Source organism: Ictalurus furcatus, chromosome 12 (genome assembly GCF_023375685.1).
Source record: "Ictalurus furcatus strain D&B chromosome 12, Billie_1.0, whole genome shotgun sequence".
NCBI classification, from domain to species: Eukaryota; Metazoa; Chordata; class Actinopteri; order Siluriformes; family Ictaluridae; genus Ictalurus; species Ictalurus furcatus.
The window spans coordinates 25,631,414-25,658,099 of NC_071266.1; the positions used below are offsets into that span (position 1 = coordinate 25,631,414).

Here is a 26,686-nt window from a genome sequence, read left to right on the forward strand (position 1 = left end):
AGGTACTCTTTCATATCATCAAACCTTATCATAATATATATATAGAGATGGCTTCACTTGTTCTGTAATCTTGCAAAAATCTTTGATAAATAAGTAATGTTATTATTCGTGATTTAACATTAGGCCTAATATTTCTTTAAGAAAACATAAAAAGGTCATAAAAAATAACAGTTCAACCTTTCTCCCTCATCATCATAATCATCATTAGTACTGTAAAATGTGGGTGTATGTGTGAGATACTGCATGAGAGACCATGTGATAGATGTGTTTATTAGGGCTATTCCTCTAAGCACAGTTATTACACCAGCTACAGATGAGTGATGGCAATGTGTTGTCATATGTTGCTAGAACATTTTAAATGTGTTACGCCACGGCCAGCAGAGGGCACTGCGGTACGGCCGCTGACTGGTCACGTGACTCTTTTGTTTTCGTTCACTTCCCGCTTGGACACTGACTTAAGTCTTTGATTTGCCCCAGGTGTTAATGTTTTAGTTTAATTAGGTTTGTTATTTAAACCCCCCGTGTGACTGCGCACATCGCGCAGTCTTAAACTTGGTTTAGTTCGTGAAGTATACGGGTATGTGCTAATGTGTAACATGCTAGCGGTCGTAGCTAGGGGACCAGAGTGAGTATAGTCCGTAGAGACCGCGCTCCCTGTGTTTGTTTATCTGTTTGTTTATCTGTTTGTTTGTTTGTTTCTTGTTTAAATAATAAAGACGGTGACCTGCACCTGCATCCGCCTCCAGTCTCGTTCCGTAACAAAATGAAAGAGAACAAGAGGGCAAGTAAAACTGATTTCATACAGAAATAAAGTTGAGTGATGTCAGAAGGAATTTGCCAGTATAGTTTGTTTTTTGAATTGGAATTTAAATAAAGTTTTGTTCCTACAGGATTGTATTTTGTCCCAGGACCGCTGGTTCACCCCATGTGACTTTGAGAGATTTTCAGGAAGGGAAAAAAAGCAAGAACTGGAAACTCACCATCTCCTGCCAAAACACTACACTGCATAAACTTATACAGGTAAATATACTGTTTATCACTATTAAGATGAACTAAAAGTGCCTATGCACCCTGTCCAGGGTGTACCCTGCCTTGTGCCTGATGCTCCCAGGGATAGGCTCCAGGTTCCCTTAAAAGGAGTAAGCCGTAGAAGTTGAAGAAGAGAGTGCCTATGTGCCCGGGTACACATACTGCACAGGCATACACAAAGTTATTATTAAAAATGAATGTTAAGAACCTTCCTTTTTGTCCTTGTTTTGTTTTGTAGGAGGGTCATTTGCAGTGTCCACGCACATACAGAGTCTATGGTCGGAAGGTGCTGTGCCTATTTTGTAGTTTCCGGTGGTATCATGTTTTAAATCTTTGTCCTGCTTTTTTCAGTAAAATATCTTTGCTCTTACTGCAGAACAAGACATTTTCTTCTAGCTGTGTGGAAAGCTCCAGCCCTCGTCAGTATACACAGGCTCTTATTTACATTTCCTTTTTTGTTATTTACATAGGCTAGGACCATTTCTTTTTGTGTTTGTGTTTGCATGTGTTGCTCCACTGCTGCCCGATAAGAGTCAGCATCCAGTGTGGAGACGAATGAATCCATTGAAGACCATGAAAAGTGGATAGAGGAAGAGGACAATAAACAAGAAGACAGCGAGCCAGTGGATTTGTCTGAATTTCAGGCTTTTGCTTTACCAGTCAGCTGTGGTTCTGTCAGTGGGTTTTTATATAAAGACAGATTTGCAGGTAGGTGGTAATCACAGCTAGGTTTGCTGTGTCTCTGGGAGTGTGTTTCCAGACATTGTTTGTGCTGCAGGGTCACGCAGTAAGAGCATCCGCACAAAGGAGCACTGGTTCACTCCTGAGGAGTTCGTAAAGCAGGAGTTAACTCAGACAGACGCTGGAAGAAAGACATACTGTGTCACGGCAAAACCTTTAACTACCTGGTGAAGGTAATGTGAGAGATTGAAGATATTTACATACGCAGCTTGAGCATATTATAGCTCCTACTGTTAATTGTATTTGTTGCTCCTACAAGTCACTGTTTGTTGTCTTCAACTAGAACTTTCAGTTCCACTCTCTCGCTCTGTGTTAAAAAGGGCAGAGTAATTAGACAGATTAGATACAGAAACTTTCTAACTCTCTTTGGAAGTATATTGTATCTTGTGTATTTTTTCAGAAAAAAATCCTGTATATCCATTCACTGCAGTGACACTGTCATCTGTGCTGTCCTGAGAACCAGGTGAGTCTCAAACCCACGACACCATCCAATTACTAGTCTCCCTTCAAAAATGTGATGCAATTTTTTTCCATTGACTATCTTGCTCTGAAAAGCTTACTGTCACAATATCCAAAGTGTTATATTTCTGTCGGCAACCAGTGGACCGAAGTGTGCATATACAGTACTAAAGAATGAAGAGAAAATGTGATTGTGTCCTTCAAACAGTTGAACATCTGTTACTGTTTAAGTTGGATTATACTGGTTTAATTAGATTAGATAGGTTTAGTTATTGTGTTTTTTATTTTTTTTATTTATTTATTTTTTTTTGTTAAATTATTAGTAGTAAGAGTTTAAAGAGCTGAAGGAAAAGACTCCAGAAGACATGCAGTTGTAATTGCACCCAAAGTTGGTTCCACCAAGTATACTGGGATCCTGCAGAACAAAATAAGTCATGCGAGCATGAGATTTTACGTAAATGTGCATTTTTAAAGAACAGCACGTCATAAACATGTCATAAGCATAAACATATTATGACTCAATTTTCTTCATTTTCTGAACCAGCTGGACCAGGATAATGACGTGTGCTACATTTGTAACTCGGCGGGAAATCTGGTGTTCTGTGACGAGTGTCCACAAGCTTTTCACCATCACTGCCACTTACCATCTCTACAGGAGGACACACTTGGGTGAGAAAGAAAAGAAACTAGAGAGAAATGGAGACGAAGAAAGAGAAAGGTTGACTAAAGATTATTTGCTAATGGCTACTATGTAGTGAATATTTAGAGTAAACCTGTAATAGGCATTTGAGAGTCATCAACATAGTGTTCAGCATACAGTCCAGCAGCACGTTTTGAGCAGTTTTAGATACTTTTTTTTATCTTTGTTAAACTTTTAAACTATCATTATGCAGGGTTGCCAGGTTTCAGCAAAAATTCGAGCCAGCTACAGCTCAAAAACCAGATGTGAAACTAACCCAAAAATGGAGGCATTGAGATATGGAATCTTGTGGAAATTTCGAGTTAATAAATAATTTTTTAATTATTCCCTATTAAAGAAGACCTTGTTAGCCACAGTCTATTTTTAACTAGTCTCCTGTCCAGTGCTCCTCCTCCACTGAAAATATTCACAGTGAGCATTGGGCAGTGCTATATCTACCCCAGTGGTCCACTATTAGGGCTTGTTGCAGTTCCTATTTTTGACCACTTAGTGTGATAATTTTTATGGAGATAAATGGGCCCATGAGCACGCTGCCCCATGATTGTGCAACATCTTAAAAAAAAATTGTCAAATCAATGGAACTTGGATCGGCTTAAATCTGTCAAATAGCCACACTTTTAAAATTGGTCACCCACTAGAGGTAATACAATGGAATTTAAAATGCATGAAGTTGTGACTGAACATCTTAATTTTTTTTTATATATATATATCAGTTGCTACATGCCCACAAGACAAGCACCGAGACCCATCCTGTTTAAAAACTTTGCAGGCCATTTCAATTAATGCACTATACCAAGAAATAATGTGACGTAGTAATATTTGTACAACTAGCCTATATCAATATACTGCCACAATCCCAGTGCTAATGATGCATTTGTGTGTGTCAGTGTATTTGTGTTTGGGCGTGTGTTTAACTTGGTGGGAGTCGAATTTCCCCACAAGGATAGGAATATGTGACAGTTTTGATTGCTTTTGATCGTTTTGGGCATTTATTTATTTATTTGTTTATTTTTACAAAACCTGCAACTTTTATTTTTTATGTGTAGTGTTACATTTAGGTGTAGTGTTACATTTAGGTGTAGTGTAACATTATAGACAATTATAATATTATTTTGATATGTCACGTAAGGAGGTTGAGTACAGATGCAAGTGCAGATAAGAGTTTTATTATAGGAGATACAGGCTGACAAATGCAAATCATGAAACAATAGATTTGACAAAACAGGCAAATGGTCAGGTGATCAGCAAACAGGATAAACTAGACTAAGACACTACTCAAATAACTAGGATGAGAACTAGCTCGAAACCATGAAACATGATGCTATGAATAAAAGCTTGGTACACGACAGACTATGGCAACTGAGCGTAATACTTCACAAACTCAGTGTTCAAAGTCTCATATAGTGTGGAGTGAGTAAGTGTGAGATTGGCAACAGGTGTGTGTGACTAGAATTCTGGAGAAAGTGAATGTGTGTGGGAAGTGTAATCCTCTTCGGCCATGTTTGTAGTTTGTGGTGCATCCGGGGAAATGGAGTTTTTATTATATAAAAAGTAGATCCTGAAGAATAGTAAGACAAACTTGTGTGTGTGTAGGGGTAAATGGATGTGCACTTTCTGTGTGATGGAGACTAACCAGGGATTGTAGAATGAGGAACCAGGAATGAGCATGCAAGATGCTTTGCAAAGTCCTGTTTCTTGAACTATTACGGTACACGCACGCACAAACAAATGGATACAAAGCTGTGTCTCCGATTGTATCTGTTTTTTTCCTTCATCAGCAGTGTGAGTATTTGCTGTTGCGTTTGTATAAGGAGGACACAGAGCGTGTGTTTACTGACGATCCTACTACAACAGTAAGAATTTCTTCTAAATGCTTACATGAAGATTAAATATCCTGAAGTCTAACAGTCTACTACACTGATTACTTCAGTCATAGTTGATATGTTTTGGAAGAGGAAAGGAATGGTACAATCGCTTCATGACACGAACCATCCAACCGTCCCAAATGATCATTTTCAACACATTCAGGGTTTCTGCTCAGATCTGTTTGATCTGTTTACATTGACTACAGTGTTTAACAAAGAAATGCAAATGTATCATTGATTCTTTTGATAATGTTAGGTTGTGATTTCCACCACTGTAATGAAATAAAAGGAAAAATTTTGGACCCCCTGGCTATGTTTTTTAGCCCTGGGTGAACTGTACATTGGGAGAAAGTAGGAAATAATTTAAATGTATGTGCCAGTATACTAGTGTCAGTTTTCATACAGATCAAATCTGTTTTTCAATCACTATACAAAATGGGATAAGACATTACTTCACATAACCTTTATTAAACTGTGCCCTTGTGCAGGTGAAGAGATACCGCAGTGTAATCTCCAAGCCCATATAGTTGAACAGAGTGAAAACTAAACTGCAGAATAAGGAGTATGAAACCATGGCAGTGTTTGTGTGTGATATTATTCTCATCTTCAACAACTGCAAAACTTTTAACAAGGTGAGATGCAAATTCCAGGAGTATGATAATATATAATTATATGGCATCATATCATTCAGTACAAGGCTCTTGACTTGCTATGTCCATCTATTAAACAATATGTTCAAAAGACTGGCTAATAATGTAGACTATTATAACATCCCTCTTCTTATGTGAGGTATAATAGGGCAATTTCATGCAAATGGAAAACAGAGGAAAGACACAAAGCTCAAGAAACCCCATTTTTACTAGTAGCATATAGCTAGTACCAATGTTGAGCTTCACGCATATTCACTAATAGCACTATTTTAAAACATGCCTTGTTTCAGAAATATGACACAATGCTCACTTTAATGTATCTGCATTACTGGAATAGGTCTTTCTTTAAAACATATGAAATATCAGGGAAATAGGTAAATAATTTGTGGAAAAACCTAGTGTGTGTGTACGTACACGTACGCACAGGATAATGCATTTGGCAAGATGGGAGAAAGACTGAGCAAGACTTTTGTACAGGATTTTTACACCATCTTTAAAATCCAGTAGTGTGTAAAATCCAGTATTGTCTTTAATATCCAATAATATCGTTAATAACCTGAAGTGTCCTTAAAATTCAGTAGTGTCTCTAATATCTTGTGTTTCTCTTACGTAAAGTTACATTTTGCATTGACTGTAGAACCTCATGTTAATACATACTGTATTTAGTGTCCAACTATTCAAGTGAATTGATCAGCTTCTATAATCCTTGTTTATCAAAGTTTCAGGACACAAGTCTGTTAGAGCTAGCCGTCTAACATTATTGCATTTGAACCAGGTAGAAGTTTTTGACTTGCACAAAAAAAGTGGTACTAAAAAATCATGTTATATTACATTCAATACAAACCTGTGATCCATGCTAGTTCAAATAGCATGTTATGTCTTAATACTATTTTCTTTATAGTGTAGCATTTTCTTTGTAGTAAAGTACTAATACTGATGTCCATAGAACTTTTAAAGACGACCTGAAATTAAAGCTGACCTTATTTCTTTGTTAACTCATGGTCAGATGTGCATGACTCAACTGTACTAATCGATGAAAAGAATAAACTGGTTGGTTGTTGATGTCCTGTTCCACTAAAGTGCATCATTTTGCCTACTCTTAACAGCCTCTGACTTTTGTCTATGTCACGGTGATGTGAATTTTCCTCTGGGAGTAATAAAGTGAAAAAAAATGTAGTGATGTGTGGTTTGTGAAGGAGTCGTCCTGCTGAGTCAGATCTTTATAACGGCTCTTTATAGGGTGAAGCCTGGGAACCGAGCAGCGCATCTGTTTTGGTGATTGGACAGCAGAGAAACTATGGTGGAACATCATCAGATTTTATTTTTGAAATTTAAAATGTCACAACATTGCTGCAAGTACCAAATGCATCTGGGGAAATTAATCAGAATAAAGGTCATTTGTCTTATAGTATAGTAGCTAAAAATAAATTCCATTGCTGTACAGCAATAAGGTAATGAGACCATAGATTGTGATAAAAGGTTAGTTAGTTACCAATGGGGTAAAGTTTATCAGCACCTGTTTATTCTCTACACAGTGTCACAAATGTTGAAAAGGGAAGTGTTTATAGCACACTTTATATTCATACCTGTTTGCATGTAACCTACTGCAGAAATAAAGTCCCTGGTAAACTTTGCATCCTGAGCAAACAATTTACCTGCTTGATTGAAATAAATAATAGATTGGGTTCCAGGTATGCTAACCCAATTACAAAGGTGTCTCTAATAACCAGTATGACCATTAAGGATTAATTAAGGATGAGCTAAAAGTGTTTAGACTCAATCATTTGACACCAAGGCTGCTGAAAATGGGTCTTTACAGTTTTATATGAACAAAAAAATCTGCAAATAAAATTTCCAGCTGTAATAGCCATTTACGACATTCTAATCTAGCTCATAGAGGAATGCAACCACAGACATGTTTAATTAATACACAAAAATTCTATATGAAATACTTTACTTTTATAAAGATGAGATGTTTTTCCTGCTCACCGTGGTTGTAAAGCAGTTATTTGAGTTACCATGGTCTTCCTGTCACCTTGAATCTTGGATTTTTTTGTTTGTTTGTTTTTCCCCCATCATTCTTTGTAAAATCTAAAGACTGCTGTGCATACTGGGGTCAAAGTCAGTGAGATGATGACCTGTAGCTGCTGCCATGTGATTGTCTGCAGGGTCATGTAATGACATTTTGGGGGGCAGGTGCTCGAGAGAAATAAAAAGGCACCCCTCTCAATTGTTTATATTTAAAAAAATTAAGTTACATACTGTAGATCTTTGAATTACTTACATATTTATTTATTCATTTATTTTATCCATACACTCATGCAGATGTTTAATACTCAACAACTAGAGTTCCCCATTAAGGGGTGATATTTACCCCCTTAAATTTAGATCCAGGGTCATTTTTACCTACTTTTAGTTTCATATATAAAAATATCTTTTCATTTTTTCCAACATTTCATCTTTCTATATTTGAAATGTTATATTAAAATCAATCTGATTAAATTTAAGAATTTGACATGAAAGATGACATACATTTTATAAGCTTAAAAAAAAATCTCCCTTATGAAAAGTAGGCAAGTCCCTGTCTTCCTAAGTACGTCATTAAATCAATCATTCATTCAACTAACAAGCAATGCAGAAGTTCAGGGCACTATAACACTATCGTTACCTGGCTGTCACCAATGACGGCAGGTCAGGGAGACGTGGATGCTGATCCGCAGGCCACTTGGTTTGCGTGCTGTGACAAGGGAAGGCAAAGAGGGAGGAGCAGGGGAATTAGAACTTAAATGCTTAAACAGTTCATTGAGAATTGATGCCCTGGGCCAAATTTAAATAAAAACTCAAATACAAATAAATAAATAAATAAAAATGTCTTGGAAAAATGGTACTTATCTACTCAGAGGCCAAAATGGCAGGTGCTTGAGCACCACCTGGGGTCTATCTGTGCACATGCCTAATTGGATGATTGCATGAAGAGCAGGTGTATAGTTGTCCCATATGAAATGTACGAGCCCCTAGTGGTAGAAAAGTGTAATCACAGGCAAATTTATTATGAGGAGCCACCATCCCACTTACTCTCAATCATATTAGCATTGACAAACGAATAAGTGATTTCGTTGCCCATAGATGAAATACAGATGAACTCTAATGTTTTTTTAATGGACTCCCCCAATGTCCATACCATGCACCCTTGCCTACATATAATATAACAAGGTCACATGCATGTCTGGAAATGAAACGAACTTGAGTAGCTAGTACTTACAACACATTCCCTCTCAATCCATCTGAAAACTACCAGCGATAAACATCTAAAATGCTGCTAATATTACCAAAATGTTAGAAGAGCTAGTGGTTCAGCAAACCTGTCACTTCCGCATTCTCCGAGTCCTGTAGAATTCTATGGGCGTGTCGCAACTCTCTTTTTCAGCGGCGCTAAGCCCCGCCCCGTTCTGCAGGCTTCAGCAGGTAGGGGGCGGAGCTACACGTCACAGGTAAAAGTGAAGGAGTTTCTTACTCAGCCTCGACTCCATTTTGTCTCTGTTGGAAAAGCAGAAAAACCTCAACACCAGGCAGAAACGGTGATATTAATGTCACACAACATGGACTGCTGAATAAAAGTAAGTTATTTCTTTAACAGAAACGACTTTATATTTTATTTTACTCGTGTAAAAACAGCAGTAAGAAAATGCGTCACTTCCCCAGAACTGACGTCATCTTCCCTGTAAAGCTGCTGTTTATCAGCTGTGTGTTATATATTTTATATATATTATATATTATATATATATATATATATAAGTTTATCTCTTCGATGAATGTTCAGTGTTTGGGGGATTTAGATTTATTAGTGTGGAACAAACATCATATGTTTTAAGATCTGTCTTCTACGGAAGTCCAGAAAAGGCCATGATGATGTATAATAATCCCCCGTCGTTGTGTTTGTACAAACAGTACTTCCGGTTTAATTTCTCTCTGCAGCAGGGCCGTGGTTCAGACAGAACACCTTCACAATGGAGCGGTTCAGAGAGGTTTATTTTCAGCTTGGACTCGAGTATAAAGAAATAAAGTCAGTGGTTAGTTGAAGGTTTTCACACTGCGGTTAAGCAGCAGCTCTTCCTGAAATCTCGCTTCATCTAGATGCACATAAACAGCAGCAGAAAAAGCTCCTTCACTTTTATACTAAACCATCATTTTAAATAAATAAGGAACACAACAAACACAACAATTGACAGTATTTATGAGTGTACAGGAAAAACGTCTTTATAACCCTTTACATTTAAATAATGGCAAAATCAATCAAGTTTAAAGAGACACTATAAAGTAGTAAACCAAATAAACACATTTACTAAAACATCTTGATGATGCATGATAATAAATCACTGGTTTAGTAACAGAGGGTTGTGACATTACTGTTGTGATTTGAAGCCACTGATTTCAACATTACTTCAAGAGGATGAAATACTCATTTTAGTGAAAGATTTAGATAGAAGTCATATTGCTATCTTGTAAATAAGATTTGTCTATGAACTATGATTGACTGACGTGGTGTGAGAGATGCTTTTCCAAAGCAATGGCACGAACAGAGATCTTTATTGTTATTATGGGATGTGTAAAAATATTAGACACTCTAGGTGATTAATGTGAAACACTGGTTATTATTGGTTTGTCCGTGTGTGTGTCAGTGAGAACATGAGAACTAGTGGATAAAGTCTGGATCATAAAACAAGATGACGTGTCTAAGCATTTTCAGCACAGCGAACAAAATATATTTAGTATTATGGTACGTGTGATCCCTCTGTAAATACAGATCATGGATCGTTCACGGTCTAAAACAGTCATATGGAACACCCTTACTTTAGGCTCACAGAAATCATCTCTGTTTAGTACAACTGATTTCAGACTTACTGACTTCTGGCTCAGAATTTACAGTACATTTATTTAAACTAAAACCCATGTAATGCTGTTAAAGAGAAAGTGTATTAGACTTAAAGTAGCACTTCTATTAACTACAAATCATTTTAGCTGCCTTCTGGTTCAGACTTTTTATTTAAAGTGTCTCCTCCCTTCCAACAGAGGTCTCCCTCCCCTGATTATTGAACTGTTCACCTCACCTCCGAGCACACGCGCACACACACACACACGCACGCACGCACACACACACACAACTTTGTTTTATCAAAGGAGCAACATTTTCTTTAGTTGAGAGATGTGAAAGCTTTTTTCCCCAATTTTAACTGTGTGTTTGTTTTGTGTTTTCTAGGAGTGTAAGTAATTCCAGCAGAAGAGATCAGCATCTTCAGGACTCAGCTGTGTGTCCATGAGCTGTCTGTGTTTACACTAATATTCAAACATGGAGACCCCTGACCTGGACACAGATAATGTGACTCCACCCTCAAACAACCAGTAAGTTTCCATGTCCTAGTATTTTAGTCATTAAATATTCATGTCTGAAATATGTAATGAGTTTATATGAAAATAATAACAAATATTTATACTAAGCATAAGTTATCAGTCATCACTTGAAAAAACTGCTAGATTCTGTTGATTGTAGTAAAATGATGTCCTTATGAAAATTAACCATACAGTCGAACAGTAAAGAGACATGAGACAATACACTAAAGCCACGATACGAGACATATCCCTATACAGGCTTCAGAAGACGATACTGACGAGACGGTGTTTACACAAATCAAACCACTGCAATATCAGTACAATAGGGGCGTTAAACTCAAACTCTGCCTGAGCCACTTCAGCATTTTTGTGAGACCCTGAAGGACCATAATCAAAGTTTATACATTTTTTCCTCACATTTATCATATTTTATCAAATAACACCAATAATCTGTAGTCTCTGACATTGGAATACGATGTTTCTATAGGAAAAAGAAGGACTATTAAAGTGTATGCATAACATTTATAAAAATAATAAGAAAATCAGTATAATAATTATAATAATATTAATTATACTGACTATAATGTAAAACATTTTTTAGGAAGTCATTCCTTTGTTTAATCCCATTTTATTTGATATCAGCTGCTGTGATGAGAAACAGGATTAGTCTATTGTGATGATACATTGTTCCTGTTTCTGTTAGAAAGTCACTAGTCAGATATCTACACTATAAGCACAGAGATATGGAGGTGAGAGCCGGTGAAGTAGCTGCTGGAGTTTACTGAAGAAGAAAAGTAGATCAGGATTTATAATATAAGGTGTCATTTTTCTCTGTTATTAACATGTAATCTTTATCTTTTTCAGTGGAGCTGTCATAAAGCTGTTTCATGGTACCGTTATTAATGTAGAAAGATTGTAGATTGTGCCTTAAATGATTAGAATAACAAATTAGTGTCATCAGCGCTCCTTCTGCTGTCTGACATCCACCTGAAATACACGAGCGCATCACTAAACCATTTAACTGTACAGATGAGGAAAACAGTCCTGATTATATTTTGTATATTTCCTCATCACAAACAATTAATTTGTGGTTACGCCACTGCCAGCACAAAACACCACGTGCTTCTGAATCGTTTTAGACGTGAGTGAGACTTACATCAAGTGCAGCACACAGGTGTTTATTTAACCCTCATTTCAGACTGTGGTCAAGCCAAACCGTGATAGAAACTCTAGTGCACTCATACAAAGGTTTATGGTAACTGCCTTCAGACGGCTACACTTTGGATATCTGCTGTGAATTCTGGACAGTTTGAAAATGTTGAGCAGTAGTGCACTACGAGCCGTTTCAGTGTTATTTTTTCCAAGTTCACGCAGGCCAAATGAAACAAGGCTGTGGACTATTAAGTAAGCATTAATTAAGTAAATTGTGTCTCATGCACGCTCTATAATGTTGTACAGTAAACTGCAGAGAAAGAGATCAGACTCACCAGAACCCAGCTGTGTCTCCATGAAGAGTGATGCTTCTATGGAGCGTCCTCTGCACTTTAGAAATAAAGACTGCTCATCTGTACACAGGTAACATCCCATAGTTCTCATAGTTAGTCACTGCAGAGAGAAAGGCCGTGTTACACATTCTTTTATCCAGTCCAGGGTCATTAGCAGCATTCTGATATTTATCGGTTTATGCTTAATGTATCTTGATGTGACAATAAGAGTAGTGGTAATGGCTAACAACATAGTTAAATCAACTAATTAAGACTGTACATTCCACTGTTCATTATTAGAGCAATTTAACTCAAATTAACAAGTCAGTCAAAATCTGTAAATAGTGTATGTAAAGAATATTCTATACTGTTTTACAGTAAACTACAGAGAAAGAGATCAGACTCACCAGAACCCAGCTGTGTCTCCATGAAGAGTGATGAGTCTATGGTTCCTCCATGGAGCTTTAGAAATAAAGACTCCTCATCTATACACAGGTAACATCCCATAGTTCTCATAGTGTAAAGCAGGGGTGTCCAAGCACCGGTGTGGGTGCAGGTTTTCATTCCAACCAAGCAGAAGCCACACCTGAGTCTTTTGAAAGCATACCTGTGAACCTTTCTAGCAGGTTTTTAAAATAATAATTATCTGTGTTTGCATCCATTCAGGACACATTATCTGTTCATTCTGAATGATGTCCTCATGTTCTGTTACAACCATAATGACCATATACAGTCCCCTCCACAAGTATTGGAACAGCGAGGCCAATTCTTTCACTTTCGCTATACACTGAAGACATTTGGGTTGGAGATAAAACATGAATGAGACAATAGATCAGAATTTCAGCTTTCATTTCCTGAATGATAAGCTGCCATGTTCTAAGTTATTTAACACATCTAGATGTAAATAAAGAAAAAAAATCTAGAAAACCTTAAATTAAAATGGGTATGTTTTTTCTCCAGGTCTACAATGTTGGTGATGTTGTATTTAGCAGTGTGTTCTCTAAATATTAATGCCCTTATTACAATTATTTGTCTAAAATTAGGGCTAAATTTTAGACTACAGTATTAAATTGATGAAAGTTATTGTCCTTAACAGCTACAGTTTTTATTCCCAGTGTTCTACAGAAGTCAGGAGACAGAAGAGAAAAGAACATCATCACAGCTACAGGGTAAGATCAAACCCAACAACATGACTGTGACACTGACACGCTGGTATTATAAACATCTCTGCTGTTATTTCCTGCAGAGTGATTAGATCATAGAAAACATACTGTAGAATAAGGCAAATACACAGTGAGTACATCATAAAGAATGGTTATCTGTGGTAACAGTCAGAAAAAAGTGTGATCTTAAACTCTAATAATTAGACCCCATGTCTGACCATGTCTTCCTACTTCACCCTGTCACAGACACGACCCAGAACCTGCTGCTGTAAATGACTTCCAGAAAAAGTTCAAATTAAATCTGGTGAAGAAGTTTCAGTGTTTAAATGGAGTGATGATAAACCTGGAAAACCGAACACTCCTGAATGAGATCTACACAGAGGTCTACATCACAGAGGGAGACAGTGGAGACGTCAATAAAGAACATGAGGTGAGACAGATCGAGGCAGCATCCAGGAGAACAACAACAGAGGAAACACCAATCAAATGCAATGACATCTTTAAGCCCTTATCTAAAAAAGACGAACCCATCAGAACTGTGCTGACAAAGCCCTCACCTAAAAAAGACAAACCCATCAGAACTGTGCTTGAGAACCCTGTATCTGATCAAGACAAACCCATCAGAACTGTACTGACAAAGGGAGTCGCTGGCATCGGAAAAACAGTTTCTGTGCAGAAGTTCATTCTGGACTGGGCTGAAGGGAAAGTAAATCAGGACATCCAGCTCATGTTTCCACTACCTTTCAGAGAGCTGAATTTGATGAAAGACCAGAAACTGAGTCTGATGGATCTCCTTCATGTCTGTTTTAAGGAGACAAAAGAAACAGAAATGTCCAGTTTGGAAAAGGTTCTGTTCATTTTTGACGGATTGGACGAGTATCGTTTTCCTCTGGATTTCCAGAACACAGTGCGAGTGTGTGATGTAACTGAATCAGCATCAGTGCATGTGCTGCTGATAAACCTGATCAAAGGGAATCTGCTTCCCTCTGCTCTCATCTGGATCACCTCCCGACCAGCAGCAGCTGATCAAATCCCCTCGGAGTGTGTCCATCGAGTCACAGAGATAAGAGGGTTCAATGATCCACAGAAGGAGGAGTACTTCAGGAAGAGGATCAGTGATCAGAGCCTGGCCAATGACATCATCACACACCTGAAGTTATTAAGAAGCCTCTACATCATGTGCCACATCCCAGTCTTCTGCTGGATTTCAGCCACTGTTCTAGAGAGAATGTTGGATGAAGCAGAGAGTGGAGAGATCCCCAAGACTCTGACTCAAATGTACACACACTTCCTCATCATTCAGACGAACATCATAAGAGAAAAGTACTCAAAGAAGCAGGAGAGTGATGAAGAAATGCTTCTCAAACTGGGACAACTGGCTTTTCTGCATCTGATGAAAGGCAACCTGATCTTCTATGAGGAAGACCTGAGAGTGTGTGGCATTGATGTGAGAGAAGCAGCAGTGTACTCAGGTGTGTGTACACAGATCTTCAGAGAAGAGTTTGGACTTCACCAGAGTAAAGTGTACTGCTTTGTTCATCTGAGCATTCAGGAGCATCTCGCAGCTCTGTATGTGCACCTGACATGCATGAAGGAAAAGAGAAATGTTCTTGAACAGAGTTGGGTCTTTAAGACAATTTCAGATGTCCACAAGAGTGCTGTAGATCAGGCCTTAAACAGTGAGACCGGAAATCTGGATCTTTTCCTCCGTTTTCTTCTGGGTCTCTCACTGGAGTCCAATCAGAAACTCTTACATGCCTTAGTAACACATAAAGGAAGTAGCTCCCAGACAGGAAAGGGGGACACAGTACAGTACATCAAGGAGAAGATCAATAGAAATACCCCTATAGAGAAATCCATCAATCTGTTCCACTGTCTGAATGAACTGGGGGACAATTCTCTAGTGGAGGAAATCCAACGCTACCTGAAATCTGGAACACAAAGTGAACTCTCTTCCTCACAGTGGTCTGCTCTGGTGTTTGTCTTACTGACATCAGCAGAGGAGCTGGAGGAATTTGACCTGAGTAAATATATCTCTACAGATAAAATAAGAGATGAGATTCTTGTGAAGGTGATGCCTGTGATTGCAGCATCCAGAAAAGCAATGTAAGTAAAGCTGAATAGAACTGTTCTACTGTTACAGTGTTAAGAGAACAAATCAAATGTCTTAGCTGTTCAGATCAATCTAAATCTTCATGACACTTTAGACTCTTTCTTTTCTCCTATTAATAACATTTTAGATCAGACTTTTGCTTTCCCATTTGGTGTCCCGGATCTTATACTCCATGTTTATACAATGTGTGTGTGATGATGTACGCAGCTGAAAACTCCCACCAAGCCGAATCTGAACAGCTCTGACTGTGTGGGACTTTTGTCTAACTGATGTTTGTGCTTTTGAAACTGAGAATTTGCAGTGAAAGCTTTGAGGACTTGTTTGATAATTTGCATTACTGTTAGTTCATTATGTATTATTTCCTTCAGTATCAGGTGTGATACACTTCAAGAACGTGGTTGGTCAGCTCTGGCCTCAGTTGTCAGCTCAGAAACCTCTAATCTGAGAGAACTGCATCTGACTGTGGATACACTGAATCTGAGTGAGATATATCTAGGAGCCTCAGGAGTGAAGCGTCTCTCTGCTCTACTGGAGAATCCTCATTGTAAAGTAAAAAATCTGAAGTAAGATCATCTCTCTGAGAGACACAGTACTCACTAAAAGCTGCAGTTAATAGTTGTGTACAGTTCTGTTTTTTCTTCAGTTAAATCAGTACAACATACAGAACAAATATATTAGTCATTAAACATATCACTTGTGCATTACAGTAATAATTAAATGCACTTAGATATGTGTATAAAATACATTTAAACAGAGATTTAAAAAAAAAAAAAAAACCCTGACTAATTACTTTTAACATAAACCAGCAATAGTTTTACACCATAATTGGTCAGTATTAATAATATCTTGTGATTGGACAAGAGAAGGGAGACAGTCCAACATAACAGACACATCATCTTTACAGTAAGTTTTAAACTAAGATGAAAATGTGTTGATGAATAGTGTGTCATTGTGTCTCTGCAGGTTGGAGTGTTGTGATATCTCAGTTGAAGGCTGTGCTGCTCTGGCTTCAGCTCTGAGATCAAACCCCTCACACCTGAGAGAACTGGATCTGTCTCATAATAAACTAGGAGACTCAGGAGTGAAGAGTCTCTCTGCTGTACTGGAGAATCCTCACTGTAAACTGGAGATACTAAAGTAAGATCATCTCTCTGACACATGACCTGCTCCTCAGTAAGACACATTCTCTAATAGTGGGACTGAAGCAGAGGTTTTAGGTTCATCATCAATGTCCTGAGGAGGAAGATTGTTTCTTTTCACTGCACACTGATGATCTGTCACAGAGTCTTTGGGTCAGATGTACGTATGTGAGAAGCTGCAGCACAAAAACGTGACTTGATGCGACTGCAATGTGTCTAAAATTACTGTGAAATTTACAACACTATAACTAATCACACAAACTGCAGCTCAGTCACAAATTAAATACACTGTGTGTGATGCAGGGTTTAAATGCAGCAGGGAAACGGTGCAAATGATCTCAAAATATAGAATTTATAAATTAAAATAAGTTAATGTCATAGAACTTAACACGTCAATACATTTTATGTGTAAAACATTCAATAAATCATTTTTAATTAAAAATGGAGTCGCTATGAAAAGGGTTGCCAGATCTGCTTTACAGAAGCTGCCCAATGGACTTGACTGTAAATTTATCAGTATCATACTTACTTTTTTCCCTCTGGGGAACACAGGCCACTGACGACTTTCCACCATCTTTCACAGTTGTTTTCTAACCTCTCCAGTTGTTTTCACTCCTTTAGACCTATCAACACCCAAAGTATTATTTTAATGACTTTGGGGGTCATTTATCGATCTTTTAGTAAAGTTGTGTGTAAATGTTTGCGTGAGTCAAACCCAGCTCGAATTTTCCACCGGATTTACAAAAGTCTCTGAAAGACTCATTTTCTTCGTACTCGCTTTAATGATTAGTTTTATTTGTCTTAATTTATGGGTTTGTATTGGCTCACTTTTAAAATATTATTAAATAAATGCCAATAATATAATACATCTGATATTCACAAATATTCTCAGTGGGGCTCTTAGTCCCTGATCTAGTGAACTAGCATGAGGATGTGTTTTTGATAGAAACTCCAAAGAACTTCTATAAGTCGCTCTGAATAAAGGAGTCTGCTAAACGCCATAAACATGTTAAAAATAAACACTTTAAACTCAACTGGATATTCCAGATATAAATTTGCAATAATCTATGCAAGTTATATGATTTGAAGTTGATCAAGTCAAGGTTTACATTCGTTAGTCTGGGGCTCAAGCTGGGAAATGTGAAGAAAAGAATTTCACTGTGCTGTAATGTATATGTGATAAATAAAGACTTCTTCTTATGTATAAATGTACACACACTCGGGAGCACGAGTAGAATACGAATGAACAGGATTTTCATGAATACTAAATTTCTTGTGTAAACGCTCGTACAAACGATTTACGCACAAACCCGTTCATATCCAGTTTTATAAATGAGGGACATTTGTTAATTAGAATAAACAGATAATATTAAATTGTGCCCTGCGATGGACTGGCACCCTGTCCAGGGTGTACCCCACCTTGTGCCCGATGCTCCCTGGGATAGGCTCCAGGTTCCCTGTGACCCTGAAAAAGGAGTAAGCGGTAGAAGATGGATGGATGGATTAAATCCTCATATCATTCTGAATAATAAAACCCCTCACATCATCTTTAAAGTAATGAAAATGTGTTCATGAAGAGTGTGTCATTGTGTCTCTGCAGGTTATGGAATTGTCGTGTCTCAGGTGAAGGCTGTGCTGCTCTGACTTCAGCTCTGAGATCAAACCACTCATACCTGAGAGAACTGGATCTGTCCTGGAATAGCCTAGGAGACTCAGAAGTGAAGTGTCTCTCTGCTGTACTGGAGAATCCTCACTGTAAACTGGAGATACTGAGGTAAGATCATCTCTCTGAGAGTCACATGACCTGCTCCTCAGTAAGACACATTCTCTAATAGTGAGACTGAAGCAGAGGTTTTAGGTTCATCATCAATGTTTCGTACCGTTTCTTTTTCGGCACGTTTGTCTGGCGGTTTTGTCTTTGGTGGTGGTGGTGGTTGTGTGTGTGTGTGTGTGTGTGTGTGTGTGTGTGTGTGTGTGTGTGTGTGTGTGTGGTAAGATATGGCTACTAAATTTAACCTGGATCAGTTTACCATTTGTCCCACTTTAGAGCAGTTTGAGCGATGCCGTAAGCATGATCTGTTGCTACATGCGGACTTTTACAGCATATCGGTTGCACAGAGCGCCACTAAGCGAGACCTCAAAAAGCTGCTGTATGAGGAGCTTGTAAAACAGCGAGTTTTAAAACTACCGAGGCAGGTGTTTAGACTCTCCATTAGAGGAACCCATGCTCGCGCTGCAACTAAATAAACTTGATCTTGAGTTAAGTCATCAGCAGTACCAAGCTCAGCTACTGCAGTTCCAAACAGTGGAGCTGGAAACCAAGAAGGAGATAAAGCTGAAGTTAGAGTTGGCACTGCGAAACAGGCCAGCTCCCAGTTCACCTGCGTCTCCTGCACCTGCGCTTCCTGCACCTGTTCATCAGTCATCGCCTGTGCTAGAGCTTGCGCATCGTGGCACCTCGTCTGTAAGTCCTGCTGGTTTTGATGTTAGTAAACATATTGCGTTAGTTCCTATGTTTATGGAAAGTGAGGTGGACACCTATTTCCCTGTGTTTGAGTGCATTGCTGCTGCTTTGCAGTGGCCTAGAAATATTTGGTCTTTATTGCTACAGTGCAAGTTTGTGGGAAAAGCTCAAGAAATATGTTCTGCTCTAATGTTGGAACAAAGCTTGGAGTATGAAACAGTTAAATCAGCTGTGTTACGGGCATATGAACTTGTCCCTGAAGATTATCGGCAGAAATTTCGAAAGCATGCCAAAACCATCAGCCAAACATATGTTGAGTTCGCGTGTGAAAAGTCTGCTTTATTTGATAAGTGGTGCACCGCAAGTAAGTACTTTTGATCAGTTAAAAGAATTGATCCTGCTTGAAGAATTTAAGACTTGTATTTCTGACAAAATTGTGGTTTATTTGAATGAGCAAAAAGTCTCTTCGGTCGCTGATGCTGCCGTTTTGGCTGATGAGTTTGTGCTCACGACGGAAAACACAAAACAGTCCTAAGAGTCTGGTTTTAGTGCATGTACGACAACACTGTGACAGTTTGCATTCACATTCTTCAGTTGATTCTGCATTTGAACCTTTTATTCTAGATGGTGTAGTTTCACTCTCTGATACCGATTTGGACCGTAAACCACTGCGTATTCTGAGAGATACCGGAGCAGCTCAGTCCTTTATGCTGGGAGGCGTCCTTGCTTTGTCTGAACACTAGCTGTGGTGCAGATGTTCTAGTTCAGGGTATTGAACCTGGTGTAGTGAAGGCCCCATTGCATATGGTTTATCTTCGTTCTGAGGTTGTGTCTGGCTTCGTTAAGTTTGCAGTTCGACCTCAGTTGCCAGTTAAGGGAGTTTCATTTATTTTGGGTAATGATTTAGCCGGTGCAAAGGTTTTCCATTTACCTGTTGTAACAATTCAATTCAATTCAATTTTATTTGTATAGTGCTTTTTACAATAGACATTGTCTCAAAGCAGCTTTACAGAAATATCAACATGGTATACAGATATTAAAGGTGCGAATTTATCCCAACTGAGCAAGCCACTGAGTGGCGACGGTGGCAAGGAAAAACTCCCTAAGATGTTTTAAGAGGAAGAAACGTTGAGAGGAACCTGACTCAGAAGGGAACCCATCCTCATCTGGGTAACAACAGATAGTGTGAAAAAGTTCATTATGGATTTATATGAAGTCTGTAAGGCCTTAGGAGCAGCCGTAGTCCCAGCAGTCTGGAATTAAAGAAGATTTGAGCTCCATCCAGAGGCAGAAAGGATCTGGATCTCTAGTATCTCCATAAATTCATGTGGGGCTCGGCGAAAGGAGGCTCCCGTGTTGCATGAGAGCGAAGAGCTTTTACGTGAGTTTTCCTGTGTCATGACACATGCCCAAGCTCGCAAAATGAAAGATGCCGTCGATATTTCAGACTCTTTTATGTGTAGTGACAATCCCTTGTTTGAAAACTTCTTCAGTATTGGAAGAAGAGTGTGGTAAATGGGGTGTTGGTCGAGAACAGCTTGTGGCTGCCCAGAAAACAGATGTTTCGCTCTCTTACTGTATGGCTGCTGCTGTAGATAAGGCACAGTTACCTCAGTGTTCTACAGCGTATTTCTTTGATCGGGATGTATTAATGTGTAAGTGGACACCCCCGAACTCTGAGCATGATTGAAGGTCAGTTTTTCAAGTTGTGCTTCCAAAACCATACCGGACCCAAGTGTTGAGTATTTCCCATGACCATGATCTCGCTGGTCATCTTGGTGTGAGGAAGACATATGACCGTGTATTAAGGAATTTTTTTTGGTCTGCTATGAGGTCAAAGGTTCTCAGGTATTGCCACTCCTGTCTTGTGTGTCAGGTTGCAGGCAAACCAAATCAGGTCGTTCCCCCTGCTCCACTTCAACCTATACCTGTTATGGGAGAACCTTTTGAAAGAATTTTAGTAGATTGTTTGGGTCCCCTTCCTCGAATCAGGTCTGGTAATTCATACCTACTAACTCTGATGTGTGCTGCTACTAGGTACCCTGAAGCTATACCCCTGCATAGCACAAAGTCCTGTGCTGTCATCAGAGGTCTTGTCAGGTTTTGTACCACTTTTGGTTTGCCAAAATACATTCAGTCACTCCAGGGTTCAAATTTTATGTCTGCTCTGTTCAGGAAGGTTATGACACAACTGAACATGCATCATCAGGTTTCTAGTGTTTATCACCCAGAGTCCCAGGGTGCATTAGAATGCTTCCACCAGACATTTAAATCTATGCGTAGGACGTACTGTTTAGGTCAGGGAAAAGATTGGGATGAAGGCATTCCCCTGTTATTATTTGCTATCCATGATGTTGTACAAGAGTCACTTGTTTTCAGTCCTGCCGAGTTAGTCTTTGGGCACTCTGTTCATGGACCTTTAAATGTTTTACAGGAAGAGTCCCTGTCTCCAAGTCCAGTGAAACCCCTGACTCGGAATGTCCTAGATTATGTTAGTTCCTTTCGTGAGCGCCTACATACTGATTTTGAGTTAGCCAAAAGTTCTCTGGCATCCTCTCAGGCCTGTGTGAAGGCCTTTTTGCTAAAAAGGCTGTGGTGCATACATTCCAAGCGGGTGACAAGGTTTTGGTTTTACTGCGATTACCCGGCTTTGCTCTCCAGGCTAGGTTCTCAGGTCCTTATGTTATTGAGTCTAAGTTGAGTGATGCAGACTATGTTGTGAAAACCCCTGTCCGGAAACGAAAGTGTCGTGTGTGCCATGTGAATATGCTCAAGCCTTGTATCTTTCATGCTACTATGGATGTTGGTTCTTCAGTTCCTATTGTCACGTCAGTAGCTGCTGCCTCTATGAGTGTGCCACCGTCTAAGTACTCTCTTGAGGTGGATGATCTCAGTTTAGGTAGGGCTTGTTTTCCCCTGTGCTCAGTTACCAAACTCTGAATGGCTGGCAAATATCCAGTCTAAACTTGCACACTTGTCAGAGCCAGCCCTGGGTGATTTAAATAATTTTTTAAAGAAATCTCCATCTCTTTTTTCTGATACCCATTTCTCGTACTACTGTCCTCAGTCATGACATTGATGTTGATAATAATGCTCCAGTTAAACAAAATGCTTGTAGGACTAATCCCACTAAACGTGCCATTATGACAGAAGAAACCGACTACTTGCTTGAGAATGGTCTTGCTGTACCTAGCTGTAGTCCATGACGCTCGCCCTGCCTGCTAGTTCTAAAGCCTGACAAAAGCTATAGGTTCTGCACAGATTATAGAAAAGTCAAGGCTTTAACTAAAGCGGACTCGTTTCCCCTCCCAAGAATGGAAGATTGTGTTGACCGAATTGGAAATGCAAAGTTTGTCACAAAACTGGACCTTCTAAAGGGTTATGGGCAGGTTCCCCTCACCCCACATGCATCTGAGATTTCTGCTTTCGCTACGCCAGACAGGTTACTCCAATATACGGTCATGGCTTTTGGTCTGAAAAATGCTCCAGCTACATTTCAGTGGCTAATGGCACAGGTATTGGGAGATACTCGGCGATGTGGTCGTTTTTACAGACACCTGGGATAGTCATATTTGTGTGTTAGCCTGTGTGTTTGCTCAACTCCAGACAGCTTCTCTTACTCTGAACCTCACAAAATGTGAGTTTGGTCATGCCACTGTAATCTACCTCAGTAAACAGGTTGGACATGGTACTGTTCTCCCACTGGATGCTAAAGTTAAGTACATTGCCACTTTTCCTGCACCTAAGACAAAAAGAGAACTTCGACGGTTTCTTGGGATGGCAGGGTACTATAGGAGTTATTGTAAGAATTTTTCAGATGTTGTGTTGCCTCTCACAAATCTTCTCCGTAACTCTGTTTCATTTGTGTGGTCTAGCTGTAAGGCTGCTTTTGAGGCTAAGATGTTATGTAGTGCACCTGTTCTTTCTGCTCCGTCTTTTGTGAAGCCCGTCAAACTTGAAGTGGACACCAGTGGTACGGGTGCCAGTGCTGTCTTGATTCAGGAAGATGCTCAGGGCATAGATCACCCGGTTATCTTCTTTTCTCACAAGTTTAACCGTCATCAGTTGAACTACAGTACTATTGAGAAGGAGGCCCTTGCCCTTTTGCTTGCGCTCCAGCATTTTGAAGTTTATATTGGTTCTAGCTCTGACCCTGTTACTGTTTTTACAGACCACAACCCCCTAGTGTTTTACATCGAATGTAAAACAGCAACCAATGACTCAAGCAGTGGTCCTTGATTGTGCAAGATTTGAACATAACCATTCAGCATAAGAAAGGGTCTGAAAATGTTGTGGCTGACTAACTATCTTGGTGTTATTTTAATGACAGTTGTGAACCTGACGTTCACTCTTAAGGGAGGAGGTGTTACGTTATCCAATGTATTTCTGTTTGCTCTATGTGCCATTTGTGTGTCTATGTCGGTGGTGGGATGGGTTTCTTTTGTCTCCTCCCCTTTCTCTAGACCCTGCCCACTGTACGTATCACGTTCCGGCTTGCTAGTGGATGATCACATCTTGTCGACGCCTGCTCCAGCCTTGTGTGACAGGATTGGTTGCCTGCACGCCATTTGTGTTGATTCTTCTTTTCTCCTGATTTTGGGTTAGCTAGGGAGTGAGGGGTGCTCTGTTTGGAGAATAACACAAAGCAAACACAATCTTGGTCTCGCCAACCCTTTTTTTTTCTTTTTTTTCTTGTATGTTGCGACCCGACTTAGATCGGGTCGCAACAGATGATCTGTCGCAGAGTCTTTGGGTCAGATGTACGTATGTGAGAAGCTGCAGCACAAAACATGACTTGATGCGACTGCAATGTGTCTAAAATTACTGTGAAATTTACTACAACACTGTAACACTGTAACAAAAATAAAAATAGTATGTCTTGATGTTCATAAACTGAGAGAGTGAAGTCAAGTGAAGTTCAAGAGTGAAGTGTGTCATTGTGCCTCTGCAGGTTGTGTGGTTGTGATGTCTCAGGTGAAGGCTGTGCTGCTCTGGCTTCAGCTCTGAGATCAAACCCCTCACACCTGAGAGAACTGGATCTGTATGAGAATAAACTAGGAGACTCAGGAGTGAAGTGTCTCTCTGCTCTGAAGAAAGATAAACATTACAAACTACAGACACTGAGGTGAGTAATGATATTTTTTAGATAAACACTGAAACAAATTAAAAAACTGACAGCATTATTTTGTACATTATTTTGTACATTAGTATTATTTTGTACATTTCATTTTAGTTGCAGTAAATATCAGATTATCAGATACTGGGTTAAAATTGTACTATATTCTATTTAATCAGACTTTTTCTAACAATGAGCTTTAATGCTGTTTGGTATTGATTTAAAATTGATGTGAAAGCAGAAGACAGGGAGTCAGACAGAGTCTACAAAATGTCAGCACTGAGTGCATGAGAGTGATTGTAAATGAACACCTCGTCTCCTTGTGACACCCTGCTATCTCTGACTTCATACTGCTGCTTTTGTCTGAATCAGATGATCTCGGCTTTTCCCTGTTTCTGATCAGCAGCAGATTTTCTTCTCCACTCTCATAAAAGTGAATTAAAATCATCATCTTTGATGCCACACTGCTACAAATATTTAATTTAAGGAGTCACTTTACTCTGACACTCCTTCCAGCACTCCACCTCCACACCGTGTCTTCTGTCATTCCTGTAAAGTTCCCCTCCGCTTGTTCTTAACGTCTGCACTTAAATACACGTGTAGAACAAGAGATAAAACACACAGCAGTGATCACTGTTTTCAAAATAAAGCTCTACAGCCTGTGATTGTATAAGAGCAGGGATGTGATGGTAAATATCTGCTCATGTTCCTGTTAGATCTTGTGGAAGTTCTCATCTGTTCTAGCTAAATGTTCTAACAAATGTATTCTATAAGAATGAAGAAATGTTGAATGATTATGAACAGGAGATAATAATGTTTTCCTTGCAGCAGAGATGATTACATGCTGTTGATCATGAAGTACCACAGTCTAGTTTTTGGTTATTAATTCAGATATCTGTCTTTTACATTTTAATAGACTAGACACACATCTCTACATTGAGTAGAATGACCTGTGATCCCTGGACAAAATTTCCTCAATCTCAATGAAAACCTGAGGGATTATTTGGAACAGCAGGTGAAAAACCACACGAACTCCAACTGAACCCAGTCAGTGGAAGACGGAGCTGAGATGGACAGGAACAGTTTCATGACATTGGTGGGATTCTCACCTGACAGGATTAGCATCTGAGGAGTTTATGTGAAGAAGCCCCTAGGACAGTGGTTTTCAAAGTGTTTTGAAACACTCCCGGGGGTGCCCGGGAGGCCTCAACAATTTGGTGTGAAAAATAAATTCTCAGTCTCACACACGCAATCAATTCCTAATATAATGTAAAGATGTAATTATTAATAATATAAAAAGGGGAATATATTCAGAAGTCTGTATTTTTAATGCGTTTTAAAGACAGGGGGCCTCGTTCAAATGTTAATGCCATTTGGGGGGCCTTGCCCTGGCAAAGTTTGGGAACCCCTGCCCTAGGAGACTCACTACAAGTCACATGTATCCATCTGTCCTTTAGTTGGTATTTAATATAGTGTAGATCTTTTGGTTACAGGATCAGATCTAATCTGTTCTTTATTTTCTCTGATATCTGTTCCCTATTTCTTTGCTCATATCAGCTGATCATACTGATCATACCCGGTATGGGATCAGTGCCATCTCTATTACTTAAGTATACACTACTTGCAATAATTTCCATAATTGTATCAGTCGAATACAGTATATTTTGCAGAAGTGAATATATAAGTACAATATAATTATGTAATACAATGTTATTACTTGTGCTGTATAAAATTAGTTCATGTATTTAACATGAATTTGTGTCTGTCATGATCAAAGATTTAACTCTGGACTACAGTTCCCAGCAGCCACTGCACCTCACTGCATCATGGTCACATGACCACCTGCACCTGAATCGTTCATGTTAGCAGCACTTGTGTGTATATATGGTTTGTTTATTCTTAGCCTTAGTGTTTTTTACCACAAATTCTTAGCTACCGTTTTGTTTGTATTTTTATTAAACCTAATCTGCACTTGCATCCGTCTCCGCCTCTAAACCATGACAGAAACCAAGACCCTAACATAGATGCAGCAGATTTTTTTTTAAGAGTTCAAGGGGCCAAGCCAAAAGTGAACGAAGGGAAATTCTCCCTCATTAAAGTCAACCGAGAGTGGCTCGACATGATGTACTCCATCATGGGGTATGTCAAGGAGGAGCCTTCCAACCAGGCTGAACCATCCCCCTCCCCACTGTGGATAAAAAATAATGTGCGCATATATATATATATATATATATATATATATATATATATATATATATATATATATATATATATATATATATATATATATATTTATATATATTTATATTTATATATATTTATATATATTTATATTTATATATATTTATATATATTTATATTTATATATATTTATA

At 38.9% G+C, this 26,686-nt stretch overlaps 1 protein-coding gene across 3 annotated transcripts; it reads left to right on the forward strand.

The window, feature by feature from the left end:
• Window positions 1–959: 959 nt before the first annotated feature.
• Window positions 960–26,280, forward strand: LOC128615531 (NACHT, LRR and PYD domains-containing protein 12). Of its 3 annotated transcripts, XM_053637705.1 has the most exons (17): window positions 960–1,020; window positions 1,268–1,315; window positions 1,406–1,448; window positions 1,561–1,737; window positions 1,808–1,943; window positions 2,171–2,233; window positions 2,774–2,898; window positions 10,702–10,844; window positions 12,291–12,407; window positions 12,695–12,811; window positions 13,432–13,485; window positions 13,726–15,585; window positions 15,961–16,155; window positions 16,556–16,729; window positions 18,332–18,505; window positions 24,147–24,320; window positions 25,228–26,280. In XM_053637705.1, exons 8-17 carry the CDS (start codon window positions 10,792–10,794, stop codon window positions 25,253–25,255), a joined length of 2,946 nt encoding a protein of 981 aa, XP_053493680.1. In that variant the 5' UTR covers window positions 960–1,020; window positions 1,268–1,315; window positions 1,406–1,448; window positions 1,561–1,737; window positions 1,808–1,943; window positions 2,171–2,233; window positions 2,774–2,898; window positions 10,702–10,791; the 3' UTR covers window positions 25,256–26,280. The 3 variants fall into 3 exon arrangements, 2 of the variants coding, with proteins under 2 accessions (XP_053493680.1, XP_053493681.1); XM_053637706.1 differs by lacking the exons at window positions 960–1,020; window positions 1,268–1,315; window positions 1,406–1,448; ... (2 more) ...; window positions 2,171–2,233; window positions 2,774–2,898 and adding an exon at window positions 8,833–9,061; XR_008387222.1 differs by lacking the exons at window positions 960–1,020; window positions 10,702–10,844; window positions 12,291–12,407; ... (6 more) ...; window positions 24,147–24,320; window positions 25,228–26,280 and adding an exon at window positions 6,684–7,226 and having other exon boundaries at window positions 1,034–1,315; window positions 1,406–1,737; window positions 2,774–5,426.
• Window positions 26,281–26,686: the final 406 nt, after the last annotated feature.